This window comes from Fusarium poae, chromosome 2 (assembly GCF_019609905.1).
Source record: "Fusarium poae strain DAOMC 252244 chromosome 2, whole genome shotgun sequence".
NCBI lineage: Eukaryota > Fungi > Ascomycota > Sordariomycetes > Hypocreales > Nectriaceae > Fusarium > Fusarium poae.
Window position 1 is genome coordinate 2,535,001 of NC_058400.1, and position 11,384 is coordinate 2,546,384.

General features: G+C 49.7%; 2 protein-coding genes across 2 annotated transcripts; one reads left to right on the forward strand and one right to left on the reverse strand.

Moving 5' to 3' along the window:
* Nucleotides 1-458: 458 nt before the first annotated feature.
* FPOAC1_004760 (uncharacterized protein) lies at nucleotides 459-5,175 on the forward strand (the record flags this gene model as incomplete). The annotated part of the gene is made up of 3 exons (XM_044849299.1): nucleotides 459-1,666; nucleotides 1,724-1,928; nucleotides 1,981-5,175. The coding sequence occupies 3 exons, from the start codon at nucleotides 459-461 to the stop codon at nucleotides 5,173-5,175; spliced, it is 4,608 nt and encodes a 1,535-aa protein (XP_044708009.1).
* Nucleotides 5,176-6,395: 1,220 nt separating this feature from the next.
* Nucleotides 6,396-9,039, reverse strand: FPOAC1_004761 (uncharacterized protein; the record flags this gene model as incomplete). The annotated part of the gene is made up of 7 exons (XM_044849300.1): nucleotides 6,396-6,673; nucleotides 6,732-6,881; nucleotides 6,933-7,677; nucleotides 7,735-7,940; nucleotides 7,990-8,602; nucleotides 8,660-8,713; nucleotides 8,779-9,039. 7 exons carry the CDS (start codon nucleotides 9,037-9,039, stop codon nucleotides 6,396-6,398), a joined length of 2,307 nt encoding a protein of 768 aa, XP_044708010.1.
* Between the last annotated feature and the right edge of the window lie 2,345 nt (nucleotides 9,040-11,384).

An 11,384-nucleotide genomic window follows, 5' to 3' on the forward strand; every position in this document is an offset into this window, starting at 1 on the left:
GCTATCTTGACACTTATTGTTGTTTCTTTGTTCTTTGCATCTTCCTCCTCTTTTCTCGCATCAGCAAGGGCCATTCGCGTGCGTGGTCAACTGAACAACAACGGGCGTTTACTCGACAACTGCGGTGGTGATAGTTTGGAAACGATATAACGCACGGGCGACGGTCACGATCCAAGTCAAATACTCGACTCGCCATTCGTCATTCGGATTGCGCGGCAGATCCATCAAACATTTATAGCTCAGCGACGATAACGCGATCGAGAGAACGCAAACTTGAGGCGACACTTTGATATCGAGTATCCGGCCGGCCCTTGAGGCGCTAAGGAGTATCGCACGGCATCGCGGTCTGATCTTTCACGACCGCGTTGACTGCGACCGTATGCGATAAACTCCGACATAATTCAATATACCCCCTTGTCTAGATCTTTCGGAATGGCGCCTCCGCCCCCGACTCGAAAATGACCTCGCGGACCCCAATGGGCGCCCATCCGCGGCCACCTCAGCGTTCCGTGAGCTCATCGTCGTTACCCGTCCAGCGCCCTCCTCCTCAACGAACGTTATCACACCAGCAGCATTTTGTACCCGCCTCACCAGTTCGAAAAGACTCTTCATTCATCGATCTTACCGCCGATGCCGGCGATACCACCCCTAACCGCTATAATACAACACCGAGAAGAGGTGGCTCACGTCTCCGGCTCGAGTTATCCCATAATGCTTCGGCCAGCTCCTTGCCTACGTCCGAATCACCACAATCTCTGACACCTTCACGAATACCTGCCAACTCCGACCCTTTCCAAACCGTGGTCGGAAGTCCTGTTCCCATCAATAGCGCCAACTCAACTTCGATGCCAATGCCGACACGCCGACCCATCGCTTCACACTTGAGGTCAGCTCCTCCCGTCACCACAACGACAACACCTGCACTATCCAAGAAAGACACCAGGCCAAAGCCATATACAGTTGAGGTTCCTTCCGCTGCTCCAAGATATTTCGCCGCAAACCGGCCTGAAACTACCCCTCGGAATCCTGTTGACCCTTTCAGCAAAGGTCTTAACTCTGGATATGCCGATTTCTTCCCTTGGAACGGAGCGCATCACGAAGATGAGTGGAGTAGCGAAGCCATCACAAAGGGAACCTGGGATAAGGTGAACTTGAATGTTCCTGAAACCTCATCTGCTAAACTTGCCATCTTCCCAGCTCTGAAGCAAAAGACTGGCCTGACTGGCCTGACTGCCCTTTCCACGATTTTCATGGGTGTTCTGACTCAACGTAGACATCGAGGCCAGATCAATGCGCCCTCGACTTTCAAGCCACCACCACGAGTCACACTCACGGATACGAAGAGGGAAGTTTGGCTCAAGGACCTTGCCAACCCCGCCATATCTCTACGACGTCTCAGCCGAACAATTCCTCATGGTATTCGTGGTAGAACTCTGCTCGACCAATGCTTGAACAAGAACGTTCCTGCCGAGCGAGCTGTGTGGCTGGCAAAGTGCGTCGGTGCCAACGAAATCAGAGGTCTGAAGCGAAAGGGTGTCAACGGTGCCTTCGTTATGGGTGGCGAGCTAAAGTGGGCTCGCGACTGGACCGTCTTTGTCGAGCAGTTCGTTGATTCTGTTGTAACTGGCTTCAGTGAGAAGGACTGGAAGGCCAGAGTTACATATGCGTAAGTTTGGACTGTTTACAATAGACTTACAATTGCGAGTGCTAACAGTCGATGCAGGATTCGTCTAGCAACAAACCTTTATTCTGAGCAGTTGCTGGATCGAGATCATTATCTTGATTGGGTCGTTTCCGGAATCGAAAATAGCCTTCAGTCAAGAATCCCAATGTGGCTGCTAATAGCTCAGATCTATTGGAAAGATATCCTTAGGTTTCGCAAGTACGGCCGACGGCTTGTCTTTGCCCTACTAAGTCACCTGCACGTAGTACGTTAAAGCACACTCGTTCAGGCTGATGTGTTGACTAACTGAAAAATAGATATACAACGATCCTGATCAGGATCTTCTTGTACAACTTTCAAGTAGACTATCAACCCTACTCAGCTCCTTAGTCCTGTCTAACCCGGAGAGCTTCATCAATCCCGGTGCTTGGCCACGATACAAAAACACACTTCAGGCTTTTTTACGTACGGATCATGAGCCAACCCAAAAGTCTTTACATATAATTAACTCACGAAACTCGCGACTGGTTGTATCCAGTACCGCTTCCCCTCCTGCCGGTAGAAGTCAGCTGGTGAAATTGCTTGATGCCGCTCTTAAGGAATCTAGTGACGATCATCTGGCGGCCACATGTTGGGCTACGAGTGAAAACAAACCTCTGATCATGAAGACAGTTGTTGAGTGGGCTACTTCCTTCCACCGCCCCGGTTTGGCGAAAGTTTATGCTGCGGCTCGATTAATTCGACAATGGAGCCAATTTCGTGTGAATCCTACAACGCCAATACTCGAGACACTCGACAGCATTTCCATCGAAGACAAGACGCGAAAGAATTTGATTTATCATCTGGTCACTGAATTGGTCCGGACTGGCCACTTCTCTGTCTCTCAGTACATGCAATGGACTATCGCACGCGGTGGCTACCACAGCGGAGCGGAAATTGACGCCGATTCAGGCCCATGTTCTAGCAGATTGTTAGTTGAGCTGCCGCTCCATGCTTTATCTGATAAAAAGAGAGCCGAGAGAGGAAACCTGCTAAGGCGAGCTGGAAACTATTCGATCGCCGAAGAAGAGCAAGATATCTCCAACGCGATCAAGTTTGTCAGGCACACCGTGGGACTTCCTTTATCACCAGGTGATCCGCTGTCAGAACGAAAACCCGTTTCCTTGAAGAGGCTGCTTCCAAGATTAAGTAGTAGCAGCGGTGCTCTCAGGAGCAGCATTGGTGCACATCTTCGTGATGTACTAACCTGTCAGTTCAATCACAATAACCAACCATCTCTGCCTTTGACAATGTACAACTCGGTTCGAGCTATCATGGAAACAGCTGAAGACTACTCTATGTTGTCAGATGTCCTCGGGGCGTGCTCAAAAACTGCCGATTATGATGTGCTAGCGTCCGTTGCCGATACCGTTCACTCAAATCTTCAAATCTTTTCGGCTCTGGGCAGTGCAAACGATTTGTTCAATATACTGATCGAACGCCTAAAGTCAATGAACGAAGAGCAAGGAATCGTGCCGCGGCCATTGCTCGCTTCCCTTTCAAGCCTCGCCCAGCGGATGACAGGTCATGAAGTCATCGCTTCCCATCTACGACAAGAATTGTTCCAAAGTGACCGCAGCAATGCTGTCGATGCTTGCTCTCCGGTATCCGATATTGTGGTAGCTCCTACTCAACACGCCGAAAACGAGCTGGCAGAAGATATTGAGAAACAGCTGTCTAGTGGAACACGGCTGGATCCCCCAACCATGAACAAATTGTTCAGGAGGATCATCCCCGCACTTGAGCGAGGCTGGGAGAAGACGGATGATACACGTCGAGTGTTTGCAATATTGCTAACCAGGATACGGGTTTTTGATGCTCATCATTTCGATAAACTCATGACAGACTGGACAAGTCACGTTCGATCTCTTTCAAGTCGTCCTCCTCTCGTCAGTCTATTCCCTCTTCTGGTCAGTACAGGTTGCCTCACGATGCCGATCCTCATGAGTACGGCGAGCCCGCCATCAGCAAGTTTCCAGAATTTACCTTCGGATTCCTCAGGGAACAAGTTTGGCCCAGCAACATACCTACAAGAACTCTTGCAGCTTATCATCATGCCATTGCCCTCAGGAACAGGACTTTCTGCTGAGGAAGGTTACCGGTTCCATACCGAACAAAAGTGCGCCAAGTTCGAGCAGTCCAAGGGGCTCTTGAATTTGGTCCGTAATGCTCTCTTGGAGTATTCAGGCTTGAGAAGTCATGCCAACGGTCCTGAATTCCCACTCGACAATCCCACATGTCAAGAGAGTCTTCTCGAAACCCTGCGAACTCTTGTACTAGTCGACTCGTCCGCCGTCTCCAATGCTCTTGGTATTAAGTCGTTACCAGCTGAGGCCGTGGGTCTTGTTCGGAAGGTGACGACCAAGCTCCTTATCCCCGGCGATTCTGGCGACACCCAAATCTCATTCGATCATATCTTACAAATTGCCAACGAACTGACCCTACCGTTTTGTCAACTCAAGCTGAACTTGGACTTGTCTTTACCACAGCCCAACGCAAATGAGGGTCAAGATCAAGGCTCTTCCCGCTTTGAGGTTTTCGCCAAGGCTATGGATCGAGCCATCGAAGCGGGTAATATTATGTGGACTAGCCTCCTACCTTGCCTGAGCGACGATATCACCCATCACCTCAAGAGCCAGGCTCAATCTGTATTTCTTGAGTTGATTCCTTCGTCTAAGGCACCCGAATGTGCCGACACCGTGTCAAGACAGTCGCTGCGCATGGCCGAGAACTTGCTGGAAGTAGCAGAGGCCATTATCTCTGGGCAACCTCCTCCGAAAGTGGCACAACTATCATCAGGTATGGTAGATAAATTGACAGACCTATGGGAAATCATTGCAGCGGGGACCCACGAACGTCCTAACTGCTACGCCGCTGTGCTACAGCACTGGTTACCTGCAATGCTTCGCTTTATTACCCTCCATAGCTTATCATCTGAACCTCCTTCGGCACCACTTCCAACCGCATCGGCAACACGACCTCCTATCTCACCTGTTCACGACACTCGCGCCCGCATCATTCTTGTCCTCTGCGGCTTGCTGCTTGAGCTTGATACGCTATCGCCTGCCATTGTCGGCTCACTTCCTCAACAGGTCTTCGACATAGCGATTCTGCTTGTGGATGCGCTACCAGAAGATCTGCGAGCCAACTGTGCCAAGGCCATCTTGCTTACCTCCGGTGGACTACCCAACCAAGGAACTTCCTCTGACCCTCGGCTCTACTACCTATTCAGCTCGCCGCCGCCGTCGGTCGCAGATAATATTATGCTATCCCACCGGGAAAAGGCAGCGACCCCGCAAAGCGCTGTGGCTCGTGGCATGGGTGCACAATACCGCATCGGTCCCGCCGTTCAGGAACGTCTCACCCCTTTTGTTCTCCGTCGTTGGGAGGTGCTTAGTGAGCCAACTCCGAATGTCGGCGAGAATGATACAAGTCTTAGCTTGGGCCTCTTTGAAGCTATCAAACTTCAGTAAGATTGTCAAGAAGGCGCCTTACGACTATTACCACCTTACTATTGATGCCAAGGTCCCTTGGCACACCACTTCGCATCGTGAACACTGCACGAACTATTTCTTACACCATCATACTTCTAACTCTGTCTGAGTTCTCTTTTCTTTAAACATCATGGCTATACCCCTGTTACGGAACTCAGGCGTGTTTGCATCAGCGATAATATGCACTGCAAGACGGATTCTTCTTTTTATCAATGTTCAATCTGGGTTACACGGGGCATCGTACAACGAAAGGTCTCATCGTTCTTCTTTTTTATCGGCAGCTTGGGCAGTTTTTTATTCTTTCTTGTTTTTTCTTTGATTCATCTTATTGCTTCCCTATCTTTGTTTTGGGATCGCTTGGCTTTGACTTTTTGCATGGCGCTGCGTACAAAGAGGACTGGTGAAACGGTTGATGATATGTCAAGCACAGAACACGCACGATACATTTAGCATGTATGTATGAAAAACATCGGATTACCGCGTGTTGATGGGGGAGTGGGAGGCCGCGAGGCTCGCTGCATTTGTTTACATCACTCGCCGAAGTGCATAGCATAGAAGTCAAATCAAGTTACTTGATCACATCATCTCTCTCTGAATATGTTTGTTATTTTGGACCAATATACTCATGTGAATGATGGTCAGTATCAGCGAAGCAAACTATAAAGGTTACGGTGATACCGTGATATCGATAGTGCGGTAACTTACCGTAAGACTGACAAGAGTGATCATGTGACAGAACGGACATCATCTGACATGTTCGTTAATAATTGAATTATGGTTACTTTTGTCAAATCGGAAGGTTCGAAGATCAATAAAGTTCGGGCAGAAAGTACGTTTTTGAGCTATCCACCCTTTTCTGGTAACCGTACCAGTCAGTTTTATTTTTATTTTTCACGGAGCTTACCCTAAAGCTACGTACCAACGAGTGAGAATGACAATAAACTGAATTCACAAGAAGCAAGATTCGGATTACGGAAAACGTATACAACTGCAGAGACGCGCTCAAGATGAATGTCCAGTAATTATCTTACACTAAGTTCCAAGTACGAAGAGACGAACATGCATTAGATACGAGACGCCATGCAACATAAAAGAGCTAGCATGGACGGAACCAAGCTCCCACTTCTTTCCCCTTAACAAACTTTACCCATTAGGCTCCTCTTACCTTTACCCAAAATTTGACGCAGATACGAATCTAACTAATCCTCGTCAAAGATCTGCAGTGTGTTCTGCAGGATGGTGTCGATGGCCTTGATTTGCCAGCCCGCATCGGCAATGGCGGTGCTGGGATCAGTACCCATGAGTGTAGGACCAAAAATGACAGCGAGATTATGACAGTTCATACGGTTCACATGGCTGCTGTCCATAACTCTCCAGAGGTGAAGGGTAAGGGCGCGGAGAGTAGCGTAGTTGGGATCAGGCAGACTGTTGATAATAGCGTGAAGAGAATCACGGCGAAGTGTATCGTCTTCGTGCTCTGCGTATACTAGTCAGTACTTTCCTGTGGTAATTCACTTGGGGGGCAAGAAACATACTGGCAGCAGCGATAAAACTATCGTGATACTCGAGAGTGAGCAGAGGGTCAGGGAGATCCCGGAAGAACTGCTTCAGTAGACCGGTGACACTGTTGACATCATGATAGAAGTTCTCGGGGTTCCTAAAGTCGAGAGCTGGGCTGGAAGACTCTGGTATATGGTTAGTACTGTGTCCTCTGATAATGATCAAGCACAACATACCTGTGTCGAACATGTTCTTGAGTTTCTGAATGTGAGCCATAGATCCAGATTGCCGGTAGATACCCTCCACATTAAGGCCGTACATATCTACTGCCTGGATACACTGGTGGACCACCATTGGTACAGCTAGACTGTCCCGCTCATAAAGGCGACTCAGTGGCAGGCCAAACACCGGCTTCGAAGGCCCGGAAGGCCCAGAAGCAGGTGGGGGGTGACTAGACGCCCCGTAAGGAGGCGGTGATCGTCCAGCACCCGGCGGTCCATGGCCCATATTCGCACCACTACCCGTACGTTCGTGAGGTGGTTGATGAGGGCCAGTCTGTTGAGAAGGAGAGCCACTCGGCTGGAAGGGTAGTGCGCCCAGCTGTGGTGGACCAGTTGAGCTGACGGAACCGCCGTTGCCATATCTCTGACCAGGTGTTTGCTGATTAGGGCCGCGGCCTGGAAACTGTTGTCCAGATGTGGGCGTGGGGCCGCCCTGCTGCAGTGGCATGTTTCCTTGGCTGAAGCTCCTGTTATGAGGCTGCGAGAATGGGCGCGGGTCGTCAGAAGAAAAAGAAGAATCACCAGTAATACCAGTTATGGGGCCAAGACCCAGAGTACTGGTTCTTGATCCCGGGCCAAGGGGCTGGGGCCCAGAGAAGCCCCCTTGAGGTGGTGTCTGTGATACAGGCGATTGCACGGTGGCAGGTTGCTGAACGGGACCACCTGGCACATGACCGCTTGAGTTTGGGGGGTTGAGAACCTAGAACTGGCGTAAGCGACAAGGTTAATTGATTACCCGTTGATGTATTTTGCTTACTGGGTTGCGCTTGTACTCAACCTCGCCAGTGTTGGCGGGTACGCTTCTGTGCTGCGCTGTGACATAATCATTCAAGTCTTTCTCATTATCGATTGACGAAGCGGCCTGTCGTAGGCTACGTTGAGAACTGCTGCCCTGACCTCCGGGGCCGTGAATAGGGCTCACGCTCAGACCGTTGCTTAATAGCAAACGTTCGTTGAAGGAGGCTAGTAAACGTTAGTGAAGATCGCATTTTGACAATACTGGAAAACTTACCAAACTTCTGCATCTGTAAAGAGATACCAGCGTCAATCTCCTTGATGGAGTCCTGCAGGGCTCGGATGGCTTCTGGACGTGTCGTCGAAACGAGCTGGGCCTTCTCAGCCTGCAACGCTTGGACATGTCCGTGATATGTAGAATCGGCCGCCTGAACCTTCTTCAGCAACTCGCCCTCGTGTTGCTGAGCAGATTTGTGACCTTTGAGGCCGAACATCTTGCCGCTCTGGCGCGACTCGCCTGTCTTAACTCGCTCGTAATCGTCGGCGAGAGAGTCGTACTTGGCCTTGCTCTTACGCATAGTCTGTTCCATCTCCGCAACCTTATTCTCGGCGGACAGGCCATTTTGCTTCCACGACTTGCGGCTGCGTTCCGCAACACCGGCGAGCTCCATAAGCTCATCGTGCATTTGGTGCAACTCCTTCGAAAACTCAATTCCGTTCTCGGCCATGCGTTCGTGGGTACTCGCCATTGCTTCGTATGCGCTACCAAACGTGCCTTGGCGGTGGTCAGGTCGGCGCATGACCTCTTGAGTCGTACGCGTGAGCTTCCTAATGCCATTGGCATGGTCTTCTTCGAGACTGGATCGCTTCTTGAGAAACAATGCGAATTCCTACACGATAAACAGTCAGCGAAACGAGTTGCGGCGGAAATTTGGATAACCACTCACTTTTGCTGAAGCTATGCTCTGCTTGAGACGATTTAGCAGAGTAACAATACCGATCTGCAAAGCCAAGTTAGTCCATGGTTCAGAGTTCGTTATACTACTTTCTCGCAGGTTGATTGTACCTCAGAGGACAAGACATCTGAAACTTGTTTGAGCTGTTCGGAATTCGCAACAGATGGACCGGCCGGTTGTGTAGGAGAAGTGCTATCGCCATCTGGGTTCTGGGATTTGTTCATGGCATCGTCAACAGCAGCGCCACCGTTGTCTGACGGAGGACCCTGAGTATTTGTTGGAATATAGCCCAAGGACATCATGCTGCCTGACCTTCCGCGTTCCTGCTGGGGAGAGAAGGCGTCGTTCGCCGGCGAATTGTAGTCGTTCATGGTATCGAGCGCAATTTGAGATTCCGAAGGATTTATATACTGAAGATTATCAGGAATCGTTCGAGGTTTCTGACTGTGAGACCTTGTCGAGGTGGTGGCTCACATTCCTCGAGCTATTCGGGTCGTGGAGCAGCGATTGGGCAGGAAGTGTCGCCGTATCGGAGCGATAGACCAGCCTCTGTGATTAAGCACGACACCGACGTCTACTATGAATGCGATGAAAACTCTTGGAGGCTCGAGTCAAGTCGAGGCGATGATAGTAACAGATGTGCTGTGAAGCTGTTGGCAGAAGGGGTCGTGTTGTTCTGATGGGGAGAGCTTCGCAATCCGCAGCGGGGGTCTCAATTGATTCGTGCCAGGGACTGGTTGGGCCGATCGATAGTCGTCGAGGCAGCACGGCCTCTCGGAAATGATGGATGGCGGGGGTTAAAGAGAGAGAGAGAGAGAGAGAGAGAGAGAGAACAGAAGAAAATAGATGAATGAATACGCGCGCACCCGTATTACACACAAACAACGACACAAAACAAACAAGTTCCAACCAAAAGATTCGAACAGTTTATAAAATATTGTGGAAGGAAAACGAGATGCAAATCAAATGAAAGGTGCAAGTGGAAATGGAACTGGAGACCTAACTATGAAATGGAGATGGAGATCGACTGGTCGGTCGGTGGAGAGAGGCAATGGAAAAGGAAACACTCCACTGAAGCTATAGTGTAACACGGCACCGGATTGGATACCTAGGATCTGGCTGATTGTGGCTGAGCCCAGTCTTTACGGGTTGGGTTTCATGAGCAGACGCCACCAGGGAGCTGCCAGGGAACTAAATTCTCTCCATGGCAGCATGGGCAGCTGGGTATTTGATCTAGCGCCTTTAGGGGTCTCTTGATTGACGCTCAACCTCAAGGATGTTGTTAGGGGATGGGACGCTGTAAGTTAGAATGAAGGTATTACCCAGGATTCAATTTTCAGATCTACAAAAAGCAGACAGACAGTACATACCTTAGGTACTTAGTATCTAACGTTAGTGCCCAGGTAGCTTATATTAGCCTCGACATCCCGTCAATCCATCATGACATGGTCATTGTTTTTTACCTTGACCCGGCTGTGCCTATAACATCATTCACTGTTCTCCATGACTGTACCTGAAAACCTTTCCTTCCTACTAGGGAATACCAAGACAAGTCCCCCGCTCGCTCATTACCTACCTAGGTACCTTAGTACCTAGATAGTAGCCATGGAACGGGATGGACAAGTTTACAAGCCACAACGGCAAACGGCAGCTTTCAAAACGCTTTGCCATCTGTTGTCCTCGAGATTTACCTTTCCTCGTTCCATAAACATATCAAGTGTCACAAAACTTCTTACCTCTGATGGCGCCTGGCCTGCCTGCCTGGTAGTGTCAGATCACCATCCTGCCAGCCTGCCAGCCCGGTGTGCGTGCCATGGATCGTCCCATTCAGGGTTCTTTGGCCGTTGAAACATTGCCCTTCTTTGGTTGCGGGCGCCAGCATTAGCTCGTCTATCAAACGGGCCACCAATCTGGCGCAGTGCCGCATTACTCTCTGCGGCGATATGCAGTCATGTCTGCAGAAGCGACTGCAACAGTGGGTGATGCTTTCTTTGATGCTTACAGCACACCTTCGGCTTTTGAGGGCTCCAAGGAGGTTTGATCTGTCATTTGTACGCATATACTCCGAAGAGAACCGAGAGAAGAACCTCTTCCGCGCAAATGAAGTATACAAACTCCGAAATCTGTAAAGAGGCTAAGTGTTGTTTTAGACATGGCTTCTCCTATTTATAAACCCACTAGTCTAGTGTTGAAAATCCTCGAGCTAATATTCTTGTTTCATATCCAACCCCAGCATCATTCGTTCTAGCACAGGATACACGCACGAGACTATTGAAAGTCTACTTGAATTGCCGAAACACCTTTCTAAAACGAGAGAAACGGCATACAGCCACAGCCGTTAACAAGCAACGATAACCTGCTTTGGGATGGGTGGGTGTGTGGGTGGTTCGTACCACAAACCGAGTCCTCATATCACCCACGTTACACACATTGATGCGCTCCCACAAGAAGGCAATAAAAGGGGAAAGATAGAGGAGGAGAAAAGAAATTTCTGTATCCTCCTCCACACGAGCCGTGTTTGCCACTTCGTTTGACAATGTGACTCCAGCCCTGACAAACAAATCAAACGGAGGTGACGGCGAAGATCAGCCCACCCTTGCACGATAACGAAAAACTCCATTCACTTGCAATGAAGGACCCTGGATTGGACACCAAAATCAGCCCTTTTTACCATTGATGCTCTAACTGGAACATAGCGTGTAGCGCCCGAATCCAA